The 17,728-nt window shown below is 38.6% G+C and overlaps 2 protein-coding genes across 3 annotated transcripts in view; one reads left to right on the forward strand and one right to left on the reverse strand.

The window, feature by feature from the left end:
• Nucleotides 1-7,092, reverse strand: part of PRKN (parkin RBR E3 ubiquitin protein ligase) — a 693,701-nt gene extending 686,609 nt beyond the window's left edge. For both annotated transcript variants that reach the window (XM_088052826.1, XM_088052827.1), the window contains exon 1: nt 6,969-7,092. In XM_088052826.1, coding sequence (XP_087908952.1) covers nt 6,969-6,975 — 7 coding nt within the window. In that variant the 5' untranslated portion in view covers nt 6,976-7,092. The remainder of the gene's footprint in view (nt 1-6,968) is intronic.
• A 177-nt stretch (nt 7,093-7,269) lies between these two features.
• Nucleotides 7,270-17,728, forward strand: part of PACRG (parkin coregulated) — a 220,505-nt gene continuing 210,046 nt past the window's right edge. Inside the window, exons 1-2 of the mRNA XM_005526929.3 lie at nt 7,270-7,540; nt 7,764-7,949. Of these exons, the coding sequence (XP_005526986.1) occupies nt 7,806-7,949 (144 nt within the window). The 5' untranslated portion in view covers nt 7,270-7,540; nt 7,764-7,805. The remainder of the gene's footprint in view (nt 7,541-7,763; nt 7,950-17,728) is intronic.

Below are 17,728 nucleotides of genomic sequence, written 5' to 3' on the forward strand. Positions count from 1 at the left end.
GCTTTATACTTTTAATAAAACAATACTCACCCTGATCATCACAACAGTGGTGAACAAAGCAAGCACATTTTTGTAACTGGAAAGTCAACTTGATTTTTTTGTTTGTTTTCAAATATCACAAACAATTTACAGATGCAAAGGAATTCGCTTCAGTGTCCTTTGTCATCAATAGCAAACTTAGTGTACAAGCCTACTTTTCCATAGTACACAAAACCCCACTCCCAATAGATAAACTAAAGCAAAGAATGATGTCTAACTTTCCGGGCAACAAATGCATTGTTCATACCCCTTCCCAAAACACAAAGCACAACCAACAGCTTTTGATTGCAACTGCTCTCTAAAAAGCTGTGCTTTCATTTCCTACACATTAATTCATTATAACCTTGCTGTCCTTTAAACTGCCATGTAATGACAAGCTCTTTACTCAATTAGGATCTTCATTCATCTTTATCAGCTTCTGAAATTTTTAAACAATAAATCAACTTAATGTTTTTTTTTTTCCTCAGCTGAGGTGTCCAGGCTTAGAGCTTAGAGGCAAAAACAAACAGTGTCACCAAATCATAAGGAAATGTCAAAAGAAGAATAAAAGCCATGGAATGAAACAAAGCACAAGCAATATTTTTCTTATTTTCTTACCAACTGATCTATGATATAGGGGACAAATAATGCATAATGAAAGAACTTTTGACATATTCAGAAAATAAACACACAATCCCATAGGTCAGATTTCCAAAATCAGGGTTGAAAAGGGAAGACATTAATGGCAAGGCACTTGTTGAAAATATTCATTTGGTAACCACCTTCCTTTCATCATTTCAACTTAGCTCAAACCAGCCAAGGATAGAAAATCAAGTCCTCCTCAACAATCAGATCAGGAAGACAGCCAAGAGCTATGATATAAACCACAGGATCCAGACAATTTATTTTGGATATGTTTAACGGGCAATGACCCATCATTATTTTTAGATATGTGTATGTCATTGTCATTGTTTTCCCTCTTTCAAAGGTAAATGGAGAAGAAAATAGTGACATATAATATTATAAATTCAGAGGTCAACAGAGTGCATGAAAGCTTTTGAACAGTTTTAGAGTCAGAGTTTTAAAATTTCCTTGCATAAACAGAGGTGGTGAATTCTGTAGACAGCCTCAAATAGTTTTGAAGTCCAAGAGTGAGTTTTTTGCATTAAAAAAATAACTACTTAGAAACAAGAAAAAAAAAAAAAGGAAAACAGCAGAGATAATTTCTCTGAAGCACATAATTTAAGATACCACTGATTAAGAAGGAATTGTGATACATGGAGAAGAAATTGCTGAAGATTTTGTGGCTTATCCATTATAGGCATGTAGCCACTGTAAAAAAGACACCACATTAAGCTACCATGTACTTAATGCATCGCAATTGTGACAAGTTATTTATGCAACCTTTTGGCTGAATTCATGAGAAATCATTAATAAGACTGCTTTGTTTAAGAAAAGATGTATGTTTACCAGCACAAATACCAGCTACCACTGTACAGATTGCTCAAGAGTACAAAATAAAAGGCAGTTTTATGATTAATTCTTCATTAATTTCTACCCTTAAAATAGCTGTCATCAAAATTATTATTTGGGTGATGGCTGGAGACCTTAAATGATTCTTTGTCTCTTGTCATTTGTAATATTGTATTTGCAATGAATTTGTAATAACATGGCAAATATTTCAGTTACTTCCACATGTCTCAAAAAACATCTTTGATGCTACAATTTTTCCTGGGTCAAGTTTTAACAATACTAATGTAGACATAAGAAAAGTGACACAACACAAGAGCTACTGCTAAAAAGCCGGTTTAGTACAGTCAGGCAGGTTTCAGTCTGCCTTAAAAGGTGCACAATAATGAACTAATTCTTTCTCCATCTTGTCCAGCCTGAAGAATAAAACAGGCAAAAGGGTACTGATGCATTTTTTTACATCAAATAAACCTGATGGATTTTTATCCTTATTTTGTAAGGTCATCCATCTTTCCACTCCTTTAGCACTGATCAAAATACAGAAGGGCTGGGAGAGGCCTGAAGTACATTTGGAAACTGAAAATTGTAAAAATATTGTAGATTTTTAAAGGACATAATTTATCGTATTAAAATTTAGTTACTTAATGATTAGAGGTCCTCATAAAGCAGAAACATTTGCAAGATGCCCCACCCACACTGTAGTTCAAAAGGAAGAAACTGGGTTGTGAAATAACTGACAATTATAAAACTAAAGCTTGCCAATGAATTATTGCCAAACCAATCTTTGTGGTGGCATTCAGTGAATTATGGCTATAGAGATGCCCATTTCTTATATTTCTTACATTACCTTTTTTTCTTCTTTTAATGGAAAACTTCATACATCACTGGCTGCATTCTGTATTAGAAGTTGATTTTCAGTCCAACAGTACTTACATACAATACATAGCAACAACAACTATTCAATTGATTGAAAACAATTTATCTATTTTACATAAACCCGTCTGGCAAAGTAACAAACTTCCCACTAATGGTTTTATTCTCCCTTGGGCTTCTCCTAAATATAGGAACTTGGAAAACTTGCACCTTTCTCTGTATCATTTGCTTCTGTGGCCTGACCATTTACACAACTGAGAGTTCCACGATACAGGGTGTGGTAGCCCAACTACCTTATTTCAGTAAATGGGGATATATGTGTTTCCAATTAAGAAAACCACCTCTTGAGGCTATGTTATCACAACAGAATAAAATAATGTCTTCAGCTTTAAACCTATCTACAAAAGAAATTCATTACTTTGGCAAGGACTCTTAAGCAGTAGCATTTGCTGTTACGCTTTCCAAATTATTTTTTTTCCCCCCGATTTCCGTATTTTGTTAGTAAATGTCTTTTCCTAGTTGTTTCAGGAAGTAAGTGGAATTTGAAACTCTTAACTCCATTCTCATCTCACAGATAGCCTGGACCAAAGCATTTGGCAATGGATACTCTTTTTATACATTACACGCAAATAAGCATGGGCAATAATTTAAAGAAACTGCCAGATCAATTTTCTGTAGGGCCCTATCTGAAATACTCAAAACACTGTATCAGATTATCCCTAGCCCCTGCTTAAATACTCTCCAGTGTCTTGATGTTATAATACCTTTATTTTGCATTTATTTAAAAAATCAAAAATACAAAAAAAAACCAAAAAGACACACTCTACTTTTCCTCCCCCTTACTACTAGTCTTTCAAAAAGAAATGCAAGCAAAAAGTCTTTTAATCTCCCCTAATGTAAACAACAAAATCCAGAATGCTTATGTATTTCTAGCAAAATTCAGCTGTCTTTTGAAGATATACTACTTCAAATGATACTAACTTTATAACATGTTGCTGACAGAGTAATAACAAAGCGTTTTGTAAGAACATAATCATTAAAATACAATTCCAGTGAACCATGAAGTGTTTCATGATACAATTCCTTACATGAAGTCCAATACAGTGACCCTAGGAGAAGGGAAAAGGGCTCAAAACAAACTGAGCAAAACAGGTCATGCATTTGAAATGCATGATAAGCCTTCGATATTCCAAAGTTTATGTTTTGTTTAACTAAACTGACTATCAGCCAGATTATTCCACATGCTCATGAACTACCACTTGAGCTATTACTCCAGTATTGCAGTGGAACAATCAATAGCATCAGAACACCAAAATGCCAACAGAAGAAAAAAACCCCAAAATTTCAGCATGAGTTAAAAATATCTAAGTAGAAAATTCCTAAATTACTTTTCCTTTGGTTGCTACACTAGTACCATTATTATAATAGTACCACGTATATAGAAATATTCAGGGAAATTCTGAAAGTGTTTAATCTTACTTTGCTTCCTCAAGGTTATTTTCATACCAATGAGAAATATTTACGCAGAAAGTAGATTACCAACATACTGAAAAAGGGTGCAACACAGAGGAGTGATCGGTCATCCAGATAGCTAAAACTTTCACCCAGGCTCCCATTCTCCCTTAACTTGATTACTGCTGGATGAATCATATTTCACTGTCAAAGCCCTTTGCAACCTGTCGCTACGACCACCTTCATCTCTCATTCACCGCAGAAATGCTGAACTGCTACTGTTAACTATACAGAGCCCATCTTCTACATTTTTAAAACAGCTTAGGGCCTTCTGCTGAGTTTTTTGCTCTTTGAGAGATATTTTCTGAAACATTCCACAAAGCTGTTCCAGTATCTTCCTTCAAAATCAGTTTTGATTTTTTTTTACTTTTTCCCCCAGAACATCTGTTCAAAAATGTGACATTATTGCCAGGGCTGTTGACTAATAAATAGTCCAACTGCAGGTTGTCACTCCCATTCCACTAACACCAGTTTTCAGCTGACCCAATGGTAAGCAAATAAATAAAATAAACTTGGAAACCCACCACAAACAACTCCCCAAACCTCCTATGCCCCTACTTAGAGCTATGACAAGCAATGTCACTTAACTAGCTCAGTCTAGACTCAAATTACCATTTAAGGGACCTGAATATGTGCAAGTCTATACAGCCTGGTCTGTGAGAAATGAAGAGAAAAAACAAAGAAGATAGAAAATCAAAAATCAATTAAAGGAATTATCATGTGTACAAGTATACTATGGCATTAACTTATGAGGACATAAGACATTTCTAGAGTTATGAAACTGAAACCTTTTGGAAAATATACCATGTGTTTCATAGGAAAATTTTTTTTTTTTTTACTCAGGTTAAAAAATGGGCAGATGATTATTTCACCCTTCCCCTCCTGCCCCTAATTTTTGCTATGGCATTCCTAGCTCGCAAATGTTTAGAGGAGAATTTTCAGAGTCTGAAAGCAGGATGTTGGACTGGGTCTCCACATCACATACTTTGAAGGTCGTTCTTTTATTTTTGGGGGGTGGGGGAGGGTGTCATACTGATTTTGGCTGGGATGGAGTTAATTCAACTGAGAAACCAATACAGTGTTGCCTCTTGAATTTAGTATGAGAATAATGTTGGCAACAAACTGATGTTTCAGTTGTTGCTAAATAGTGCTTAGCCCAAATCAAAGACTTTTCAGTTTCCCATGGTGTCAGTGAGGAGGTGCGTAAGAAACTACAACAGAGTGTGGCCAGGAGACAGGTGAGTCAAACAGGCCATAGGGATATTCCACACCACAGATCATGGCCAGTAGATAAACTGCTGGGAACTGGTCTGGAGGATGGGCTGGGCATTGGTCAGTGGCCAGTGAGCAATTTTTTTGTGCATCCCTTGTTTCTCTTGAGTTTTATTACTCTCTCTCCTTTTCATTACTATCATCATCATCATTAGCATTATTCAGTTATTAAACTGTTCTTATTTTGACCCCAATTCTCCTACTCATCCCACTGCTAGGCAGGGGAGGATGGAGTGAGCCAGCAGCTGTGCAATACTTAGTTGAGCTGGGGTTAAACCAAGGCAAGTTGCAACTCACGTAAAGCTGTGTTTTTAAATTTGCAACTAATTGGTCCGCACATTTCATAATCAATATTCACAAAGGTTTCCTTCTGCCACAGTGAAAATAAAATTATCATTCCTCGGTCATGTATCATTTATATTCATGAGCAGTAAGTAAATATTTAGATTTCAGAGTGAGGGCTAGAAGCATCAGCTTTGTAACCACATGGGCAGTCCCTTAGGTACACTCAACTTACTTTTCTGAAGCATTCAAAGTCAAGCACACACTGCAGTTCTACAAACACATGTATTTTATATACTACAGCAATACATCAGAGCAGCAGATGATATTGCAAAATAAAAACAGTGGAATACCTGATCCTCTGTGCTTTCCTTAAACCAAGCCTTCAATTTAAAATGTTCTCTACTACATCAGAGAAAGTAGCCCAAATGACAAGAAAGTCCTGTAAGAAAATCCACACCTTCCACAGCTAGGAAGAGATAATTTGCATTAATATGTATACAGAGTGAAAATACTGGTCCAATTGCTTATAACCTTTTTAGCTTTAGCAAAGGTGAAGAACATTAGCTGTACACCTGTAATCATAAACTGAAAAGGAAAAAATGAATAGCTGAAAGACCCATAGCATTCTCAGAAACTTCTGAGATGTTCAATTTAAAAACAATAAAGATTTTCACAACAAAATGCACGGTTTTCAACTTGATCAGATCTTAACTAGACAGCAACTATGACACCAACTGATGATGAAACAGCAAGCCTGAGGACAGTAAAGAGTTGCTAAAATGCATGTGCATCCCCTACATTTTATAGGTTTTACTTTAAATAATTCTCAAAACTGAGAAACTCAAAGCAAGATGAAATGTGAAACAGGAAGGCTACAAAACGGATCCTGTAATTCTGAATTCCCCAGGTACCGATTAATCCTTCAAGGAAGAGAAGAAAACCCACTGCTGAAACAACCGGGTCACGCTTCACATCAGCACTGGACGAGTACAGAAAGCAGCTCAAGGACCAAAGGGTCACACTCCCAACACCATGAGATGTTCTAAGTTGCTTCTTTTCCAGGTCGCCACCAGGCACCACGCCAGACCATTAACACGTATACATGCTGGCAAGGCCAAAAAAAGTTCGCAGATCACACAAACCTTGCAGAGAAGCATTTACAATCGATAACACTGAGAAGGAATAAAAAGCAATTTAAAAATGACCTCAGCCACAAAGGTTGGCCAGACATTTTACCCCTTTCCCACGGGGGCAAAACAGGAGGGTAGCGACCCCTCTCAGCACTTTACCCACCCCTGCACGGACCCGAGGGCAGCCCCAGCTCCCCCCGCCCTGCAACGGCACGGGGGAGACGGGCGGGGACTGAAGGGAGCCGGAGCAGCCCCCGCCGCCCCCCAGGGCCGCAGATGGGACAATAGGAGAGGTGACGACAGCGGCCGCGGCGTTAGCAGCAGGGACGGGGGCGGGGAAGAAAGGGGGATGGAGGAAAGGGCGGATCCGCATCCGGGCTCGCCCCGCTCCCTGACGCGCTCACTCACCGATCATGGCGGCGGCGGCGGGCGCGGGGGAGGAGAGGGGCGACGCGTGCGTGCAGGCGCGCGCACGTGCCGGCGGCGCCCGCCGCCCGAGCACTTCCCCTGTAGCCGCCCTGGGGGGTCGCGCGCGACGGCGGGCAGGGTGGGCCGGCCCTGAACGCGCATGCGCCTTAGCGAGGGAGGTGGAGGCGCACGCTGGGCTCTCTTGGTAGCGTAGTTTTTGGCCGGTGTCACAGCCGCCCACGCTCTTCTCACGTCATCGCCGCACATTTCCCCCCCACACCGCTAATGACTTTCTCGTTAATTGCTGTCCGCCGCCCGTATGTACGGTGCATCGGGCGTAGGTACAGCTGTACGGGGCCGGGCGATGCCGACGGGGCTCTCTGTGATTTCCCTCCCGCTTCCCCGGCGGGTTGTTGACGCGTTGCCTGGCGACGGTCGCGTGGCCGAGGGACCGCGCGTGGCGGCAGGTGCCCAACGGAGCCCCAAAGGGACCCGCAGGGCCGGACCCGGCGGGGGGACAGCAGCGGGCGGACGGACAGGGGCGAGGACCCCCCGAGGGACAAGGACATCAGGTGGTGATGAAAGGGCTGGGACACGGCGGAGGAGGGGGACGAGCTGGGATGATGCAGAAGGGAACTTGGGACGAGTGGCAGACAAAGGGGGGCCTGTGAGGGGCAGGGAAGACGCGGGACGGGTGTGTGGGGCTGTCGCTGGTTGTGCGGGGAGCGGAGTCGGACGTGCTGCCTGCTCTAACTCGCTGGGCGCGGGACGCTGATGTTCGCTTGTTTTTTCCAGTCCGTAATTTGCCTCTGGTCCGTCGCGGGTGCCGGTGGGGAAATGGTAATTGAGGAGGGGGGCCCCGGCCCCTCAAAGCCCGCAGGTGACAGGCGCCCCCGGCAGCGGGAGAAGAAGGACAAGCAGCAGGACAAGCAGCAGGCCTGCGAGGGATTCAGTATTAGAGCCATGATGAAAAACAGCGTGGTAGGTTTGCTGCTGGCATAGAGGTGATACTAATTAACTCAACTTACCCAAGAAGCATAGCGAGATAGATAAAACATGTCAGCAAGGTGTGCAAGTTGCTAATACCTTATCTGGACTTTGCCTTGATGCTGAAATTACCCTCAGACTTTGCAAAAGTATTACCACAAGGTAACTGTGCCTGTGGAAGTCGTGATGCTTTCACCAAGTGCTTTGCCTTGGTACCATAATTTTTCTTTTTTGTATGGTTTTGTGTTGGAAGTGCACATTCTGCTAAGCTGCCAGCCTGTAGAATTGTGTGTGAGGCTTACTGCCTCTCACTTAGCAAAATGCTGTCAAGTGGTAGTGCAGTATTTCTCAAAAGTTTTCATACACTGGCATAGTGTATAAAATTGATGTGTCACATAGGATGGCAGAGGTCTGGCAAACAGATTAACAGATTTTTAAAACAAGCCTGGAAAATAACAAAAAGCTTCCACATCATCTAGGAGAATACTAAATAAACGTTAGTTCTCCATCTTGTAGTTCAAAGACAGAGAAATTGATCCAACAAGTAACAGTCACAATTTCTAATGAACTTAGAGGCTTGGGAGTTAAAATAGTAGTATAAAGTCCCTTCAAATCTCTTTTTACTGTTTTATTTGTCTACCTTTATCAGAATTTAGGCATTAAAAAGCTTCAACTAGTACAGAGTAAAATGTTCAACATGTAAGTGGATGAGGTAATATTACCATACATCTCTGCCTAAACTCCTAAATTGTGTTCTTCATTTGGACACAATTCAAGGTGTTAGCAAAGGCTTGAGCCCTCAAGGGGTTTTTTTTAAATCTATACAGTATTCTGAGAGCTGTTATGAAATACGTTGTTTCCCTCTGTTTTGCTGAAGTGATCTTCCTGGAGCAGTCGCTCTGATCTTGTTATCTGCAAGAACATTCTCTTAAAAGCCCAAACAATCATATCTTTAAAGAAATTTTAAGTAGAGTAAAAGTTGTGTACCAGCAAAACTTTCTTCTTATTTGTAAAACTAAAATATATTTCACCTTACCTGGAAAAACACAAGGTGAACACAACCAAAAAATCCCTTTGTTTTAAAGATTGGTTGTTGGTTTGTTTTTATTCTGGAGATGTATGGAATAGACTATAATACTACAGCAACCTTTAGGATTAATTTTTGAAATATGTTTCCTGTTCTGTGGAAAAAAATCAAGTAATGGATATTTGCCCATGGTTGTTTACACCTAGATATATAAAAGATGATTTTGTTTAGAAGAATCAGCAGTTTCAGTGGAGTTTGAGAAATACATACTTAATTTTAAAAAAGGAGCTGTGACTTGTGAACATAACTATGAGTTTAATCAGAATTTAGGTTTTCTTTTAAATATTTATAGAATATTAACTTTTATGGCTGCATTTCTAATTTCCTAAACATGAACAGAACATTAAATCATATGATACTGTCATGAAGCAACTGCACACAGGTAAATCTGCTGCCTTTGCAGCTACTCAATAACAGAAATTACTTTCTTTGTCATGGACATCTGGAAATTATTTAACCCAGCTTCCCACTTGAAGTGGGCCTGTCATCAGCACTCATATCAGGTCAGTGATGGGTTTTCCTGGCTAAACTGTGAAACCCCCCAACATCAGGGTTTGCCTGACCTCTCCAGGAAACCTGTTTCATTCCTGCCCTTCTTGTATGCTCCCTTGTCTGCCCTCAGCCCTGTCAGAGCTCGGGTTTACAGTGTTCTGACCTGCTGCACACGTTCTACTCATATCTGGGTTGGAAGCTCTGAAACTCTTAGTGGTCTTGGGAGATTCACAGTGCCAGGGCTATGTTTTGCAAAAGCTCCAACTGCAGTCAGGCAGCCACCAGAATAATTTCCAGTCAGTGTGCAAAAAAACCAGGATAGAGTAAGGAATATCTCACTGCCACACTGTCTGTGCAGAAGTGGGAGTTCCTTTACTCTTTTTGAACTACTTTGTAAATGGAGCTTTAGATTTATTAAGTACTCACTTGTCAGAGGTTGACATCATTGAAGAAGTTCTCATAGAAGGCTTAGGAGTTGACTGGAAGGTTAGAAACACAGTAGGAATATCTAGTTAAGACATGGTAATTCTTTTTGTTAACAGCATGATAAGGCATAGGGTTAAACGTGTTTGGCATCTCCAGGTCAAACAATGAGGTATTGATTAATAGCCTTTGGTGCAAGCATGTAGTTAGTCTTAAATTCTTAGTGTAGAGTATTAAGAGATTACCATTATGCATATATGACGGTAAATATTGTAGTAAATGTTCCAGAATTCTTTTACATTGCTTGGGCAAAGAGTGCTTTACTAAGCTGTTTTTCATTCGTCTTCCTGAATAGTCTGCTTTCATAGTCAGTAGTAAATGCTTAGTGAAATACAATGCTTAAATATTCACCTAAAAATGGTCCTGAACTGAATAAAGTGCATAAGTTGTTCCAAAACTATTAATTTATATAGAAATTTAGATTAAAAGCAAGGTTCAATAAAGGTCTTCTATAATAACAATCTACATTTGCATTTTAATTGTTTTGTCCTCCAGTGGAATCAACAATGTTATGTGCTCTTACTTCAGAGGTACTACATGTAGAATTATGAATACAGTTAAAAATGAATATATAGACTAGCAAGTATAGAAGTGTCTGAACATGAATGTGAACAGCAGGAAGTTATCTCTGTTCACTTCTGATCCTCTCTAAATGATATTTGCCTATTTTCTGCAACTGTAGGTAAGAGAATACAGCGTTAGTGTCCCACTTTTCTGTAATGTGCCAGTGGTAAAAGCAGTTTTTTTAAGGACAGGATTTATTTTAGTACTTAAAGGAAACAGTAGAAAGGTAATTCCTATCTCCCAAGTTTTGAAGTTTATTACATTCATCAGAAATTCTGACATCACTCAGAAACTGCCTCCAGGAGCAGGCCACAGGGAGAGAATGAGAGCATTTACTAGATGGCCTTAGAAAGGAAGGGGTGCTAAAAATTGTTTCTAGATTTCTAATACCAAAGCACCTGTTCAACCTTAGAGAGTCTTAGCAATGTGTAGGGCACAGCTTTCATCTCCTAAAAAAAGTGCAATTGCTGCTAGGCAGAAAAATGGTTATTTGTATTGCAGATCTGGATTCTCATTCTTCCGTTCCGCATTTAGGATTCTGCAGCCTGTATGTATTGGGATGAGTTTTCAGTCTTTGAACTTGAAACGCTTCTTTCAAGCCGTTTTCAGTAATGTGTGTTGTGAAGGGCTTTCTTACCCTTTACCATTTGATAATATCTCATAGCAAAAGTTTCATTTTAACCATAATGTGATTTGTTTATGTTCTGAACTTTTTGATTTGTCATTACATTTATATTCATCCACACTGTGTAACCAAGGCTACTTTTGTTATTTACCTTGTAGCAGTCAAAGTTTCTGATTTGATTTTGAGGCTATAGGAAAGAATACGCGAAAGAAGTTGTATCTTTTGATTATAACAGCTAATTTATTAGAAATAGCAATGTGTTTTGGGGAAAATAGATGTCAAGTTAAAAGAGTGTTTTGATAAATGTATATTGAGAAGTAGCACATCTGGTTTGGAGGAACTTCTACAGTTTAACAGTAGCAATTGTGTACAATCTACAAGTGCACTTCAGTGAACACTGTGAGACAATTTAAACTGTCAGTGCTCTGGAAAGCAATCCTATCTTCTTCCTCTCTCAGGCTGTTTAGTACTGCTGCCCGTTGTTATGTCCTCATTTGTACAATGTTGGCTGCTCAGAGAACTGATCCTGCTGAAAATACTCCAGCCTGTTAAACCTCACAGTGTTGAACTGCTGTCTGTGGGATTGAGGCAAACAAAGCTTCTGCTTTGACGAGGTTCATCTGTTTTGCCCTTCTCCCTGTCCTGACTGTGTGCTTCCATCTCTCCTTTTGCACTGACATTGTTTTTTCCTGCAAATATTGAGTAAGATGGATCAGCTGTAACGGCTCTTAAGTTAATGTATGCAACTAGAAGGGAAGCAGAATAATGTCAGCACAAGCTGTGTGTGTGGGAATGTACCCTTTTGGCAACATTGCAGTCTTAATTAATTTAAAACCGGTTAGGATATTGAGTTCTAGCAGGGTAACTCCACAAGCATTTACAGCAGCATAAACTTGTATTGAGACAATTGAGAGGTGTTGTTTTTATCCCTGGACATTTATTCTTTGCGCAATATGAACTTTTGTATGGCTTTGCAGTGAACTGGACAGAGGCCCTGGTTAAATCTAGATTAAAAGCAGGTCAACTTTTTTTTATTTAATAGAATTTTAATAGACTTGACATACACTTTGATAGCAGTGTAAGCTCACAAAAGTTGTCACTGCTACAGCTGTGCCTGTGTCTGCTGCCTGTTTGTACCGCCTCCTTTGTGCCAGTACACAGTCATCCCACTGGATTGATGAGGCACTTCGGTTGCATTAAGCTCAAACATGAAAAGCTTCAACAAAAGAAGGTTTTTATTTCCCCTCATAAAGCTAGTTTCCATTCCAATTCCATGCTGGTATTTACTGTAATGACCTCTTTGATAGTATAATGTAAAAGCAGAATATACAGAAAAAATACTAATGCTTAAGACCGTAATTTCCTCAAAAAGCTCCTATTTCATATTATGTTTTTCAGCTATAACCTAGATGGCTTAATCATGCTGCTCTTATTTTAAAATACTTCAAGGTCAGCACTTTATTTTTGTGAATGTGGTGAAAGGTTGGTTTTGTTCATAGCTGCAGTGTGAGGATGAAAAGATCAATTTCTTACCATGAGCATGAAGAAATCATGCTACTTCATTTATGAAAATCATTTTACATTTGAATCTCCAGTAAATCTTCTAATTCAGTCATATGATTTAAAATAGTTAGTAAGTAAATTATCAGTTAGATTGTTTTGTGGTTTGACAATTCTTGTATTAAATCACTTCATTTGATTCATGATATTTTACACAGAAAAAGACATGAGGTTTTAAGTTTCACTTTTGGAGAAGGTAAAAGTAAATTGATTTTAAAACATTATGGCAGTGCTTTTTTGAAACTCCTCTACTAATTACTTTTTTATGAACTAGTGAATGAAATATTCTAACTGGAAATTATTGCAGCAATAGTTGTCAAATTCTGTCAATTCCTGCATAGGAATTAAACCATTTTAAACTTTGCAAACTGTTTACAGATTTCATACAAGTTAAAATCCTTCAGTGCTCTGAGTATATGGGTATCTTCATCTGTTGTTTCTCTGAAAAAAGATGGAATTTTTCCATTTTGAGATTTCTTTTTACTACAAATGTAGGAATTTGGAACAAATTATTAAACTATACTTAATAAGAATAGTCTCTGAACATGATTTTAAGCTGTCAGCTTGCTCTGTAGTAGGGAATTATCTAACGTCAGCATTTCCTACATGCACCTGAGTATGTCTCTGGAGCCAACCAGTTGAAAATGTGAAAGATATGATTTAGAATGCATCTACCATACACCCTTCCCAGTACTAAGTCTCCAGAACAGTTTCCTAAGAAATGGACACATATTCTTTTAACTTGTTATCTTCAATTTCATTCAAGAAAAATCCTGTACTCTGTAGAGGCTTCAGCCTTTGTCTTAGTGTTCTCCCTGTTAGATGACTGGGAATGCTTTAGGATGCTACTTGAAGTGAGTTCAGTGAAGAGCCATCAAGGAAGGGTTCTGGAGCTTGTGTTGCAGGAGGAGAGATTGAGGGGAAATCTATTTCAGCCTGGAAAAGAGAAAGCTGCCAGGATACCAGCCACTATGGTAATAGGTCATAACTGACCTAGTGACCCAATAGCTGTGAGAAAGCTGTCAGGAAGAAAAGGCCAGTCTATTCTCCCTAGTGTCTCTAGAGGACAAGATATGTGTTGAAATAAGGTGTTAGTGATGGTGAAAAGGTTTTTCACAGTGAGGATAGTCAAGCACTGCATCAGGTTTCCCAGAGCTGTGCAGTCCTCTTGGAGATTCTCAAGACCCAAATGGAAAAAAAGCCCTGAACATCATGTTCTGAGATAACCATGCTTGGAGAAAGGGATTGAATTGGAGACTTCTTGGGGTAAATTTTCAACCTGAATTTTCCCGTGATTCTACATCTTCCATATTATGGTTATGTGCAGTCACTCCATGGCCTTGGTGCTGCTAAGGTCAGACAAATTAGTGATGACTAATTTACTTTCTATTTGGACAATGAAAAAGGCAGTTGGAGGTTTTTGTTTTAATAAATATGCTGCTTTTCTGAAGATGTGGAGGGGTAATAAGCACACCTCCCTTCTGACCCTCGGAGAAACTATAGAATGCTGTATTGTTCCAGTTATAATAGTGAACTACATCACAAAGCTCGGGTTGGCTTTCTGAATACAGTTGTGTGAGCCTGCATCAGTGCTTGGGTATCAGCAACATGTGCTTATTAGACTGAGTTTAGCTGCAGCCTAATTCTTCTTATGTGGTCTGCTGCAAGTATGCAGGGAGTGCTGATGCCAAGTATGCAATGAATGCTCCAAGGAATTGGAGCAGTTGGCCATGTCTGTAGCTGTCAGCTTCTGGATGCTGTCCCTTGTCTCACAGTCTCCTCTTGTCAGTGCTAAAATTTAATGCTGGAAGCTTTAAGTGGGTGTAGGAGACAGGAGATGTAGCTCAGTGGCATGTGCACTAGGAAAAGGAGTGGGGAAATAGAAAAGGAACTGAATGTGATTCCCTAAAGTGGGGACTGAATGATCACTAACACAGTATGATTTTTCCTATGGCTGTGTTCCCAAACTTTGCAGGCAGAGTGTGCTGGAGTCTGTAGCATGGAAATTAAATTATTCCTTCTTTCCATAATACTTTGGGTAATATATATGTTTCATCTATGTTAAATTGAAACTACCTGATAAGACTTTAAGGGGTCAGAGAGGTTTCATTTTTTTCACGAGGCTTTCCTAACCATTTTGACATGACAATTATTGTGAAGTCAAAAAAAGTTGTAGCAAACCATACTATCGGTACATTGGTAAAATTTCTAGACAGTGTTATAAAAAAACCTACTGTGAAAGACTGACTGTTCCCCTTAAAAGTAGTTGATTCTTTTATACACTTGACATCCTGATAAGCAGTTTGGCATAGCTTTTCATTTTCATAGCATAGTTAAATAATTTTTGCTGGAAAATTTACTGTGCTTTGATGTATTCCTTTCTTAGATAAAATACATGTCAGGTAAGATAAAATGGTAAGTTCCTGTATGGGGTCACAGTGTGCTGAAGGTGGAATTATGGAATCTTGTGTTTAGTAGTTGCACTCTGATTCTGTAGATACATTACAAATACAATGTTTCTTATAGTTGCAAATTTTGGACTTTGACAAGTGTGAGAGGATGCCTGCAAATAAAGGCTTTGCTCCTGAGAGCAATTTAATTCTAGTCAGACTTTTTGTGAAATTTCTGTTGTGCCTCTTGACTGAAGAAAACAGGATTCTGATGTCATAATAAAACCTACCTTAATTATAATAGAATGATATACATATAATTTCATACACTTGTGATGATCTCTTTTAATGTAAGATTTTTCTTTGTAAAAAAATTACTTTTCACGCGTCTTTCTGTAAGGGGTAATGTCTAGATCTTGATAGCAAGATAACAAAAAGACTGATTTAAGTTTCACAATAGAAGTATGGGATCCAGACTAGCTTTGTTTGGTGGGGTTTGATTGTTGGTTGATTCAATTTTTTGTGTAATGAAAGACTTTTTAAACAAGTGTATACTGCAGTTAGTACAAAAGTTCTGGACAACATGTCAAAGTTAAAATGTAAAATACATCATAGAAATATCTCTGCAATGAAAACTCTTGAAGCAAGCATGGCATGCTGTAACTTCCTGTGTAACAACCAGTTGGAGGAAGAGTATATCTTGAAAGTTATGTTTGAGGCCTGTTTTATTGGTCAGAAGCATATTAATGAGACTGTTCTGTGTGGTTGGTAGGCAATACATAGTATTCTGTGCAAAAACTGACCTAGATGCAAATCAGAGGATACAGTGTTTTCTTTCCCATTTTATGCGCTTAGGACATGCATTGGTTTTGTCATCACCACATGAGCATTTTTAATAATTTTTGTCTTGCTCTGTGTCTCATTATAATATGAAAGAACTACTTCTGCATAAGTTGTTTGGACTTACTAGGTGTTCTTGAAAATATCTGTTGGTCTTCTAAGTTTAGCAGATTTTCCATTCTTTCAGTAATTGTTAGATAGGATTTCTTTTCTGTTATTTCCATATAAGATTTGTCTTAATGACAGCTGTATTATTAAGCCCATGAATAAAATGTTATTTCCTGAATTTAATTTTTTTTCACTAAAGGAAGCTAGTGAGGGAAGCCCCAGGGAAGGAGAATTTCTGCAAGGGAATGAGTGTGCAAGCTTGTGGGCAAGGAATATCCTGGCTAAAGAGAACTGGGATTGTGCAAGATCATGCATTTGAGGCTGGTGTGTGCCCCTATGCATGCTTCCACTCCTGGATGCTCCGCTGAGTGTGACCATCACAAGCCCCTTTTAGAAACAGCATTTAACAGGTGTTCTAAAAAATCTGAAAGCTCTGGATTTAGGTTTCTTTCTTTCTAAGTCTTGGTGCATAGAATTAGGAGGCATACCTAATGATCCAAGTTTTCTGTTTCAAGGCTAATAATTGTATACTTACTAGAAAAGACTGGTGGTCTACATTTAAATCTCTAGAAAAAAATTAATTATTCCCTGGCTTATTTTACTGTCATAATGTTGATGTTTTAATGTCACATTATTGTTTTGTATTGGATATCTTCTCAGCTAAAACTGCTTAGGCAAATCTGCATGCATACTTTTACTGACATTGTAGTCAGAATTTGATAAACCATTTTTATTTTTTCACAGAAGTTGAAAACTTACATTCTTACTTCCCAAAGCAGGTCTATTGGTCTCTCTCTGCCTGCACTCTTACCTGCTGTTTGTGCTCACCTTTTCTCTGGCTTTATTTACTTCTCCTCCAGATGGTGTCTTTTGTTTATATCAGTGGATTTCCCTTGCAGTGGTGTTAATCAGCTGGGTGTTTGGGGGGAAAGCAGTTCCACATGGCAAGAAAACTTCTACAGAATGTAAAGCTTGTACCTAGACATTATTAGAATACCCTATATAATAATTTTTACTAGGAAAAAAGTCTCAAAGGAATGAGCTTATTATAATTTTAAATTGCAGTTTTGTAAGGCATGGCAAGGAAATATTTTTCATGGGAAGTATACATGTATTAGCTGATTATTTTTGTATTTTCATACAGTGTTTTACTGTCTCATGCCATTCTAATTTGTGTGTCCTTCATTTAATTCATCAGGTTTTATATTAATAGTTAAAGGTCAGACGAACAATTACTCAAAGTTGATTTGATCTCCTGTGTAATGCAGTCTGTCAAATTCAGAAAGTGATTTCTGTATATAATGTGTAACATCTGGTTGAGCTAGGAGATACGTTGGGTTTTTTTAGAAAGTAATGCAACCCAAACGTAATGGTGGTGTCAGAGTCTTTTTTATCTCTAAATTATGCCAGTGCTTAACTTCACCAATGCAATGCTAGTAGAAATTCGCAGTTCATACCTATATGAATTTATCACAAATTAGTCAAATTTCACTGTGCAAATATTTTAGAGTGAGAAAACTATTTACAGAGAAATACTATCCTTAAAAATCCACAAAAGTAACATTTTAGTATGCTTCTGCCTTCTACTTAAAATCTGTTTAACTGATGATTATTTTACGAGTTT

The sequence above is a fragment of the Pseudopodoces humilis genome, chromosome 3 (assembly GCF_049639895.1).
Source record: "Pseudopodoces humilis isolate 2021_Gansu_Grassland_sample_001 chromosome 3, ASM4963989v1, whole genome shotgun sequence".
NCBI lineage: Eukaryota > Metazoa > Chordata > Aves > Passeriformes > Paridae > Pseudopodoces > Pseudopodoces humilis.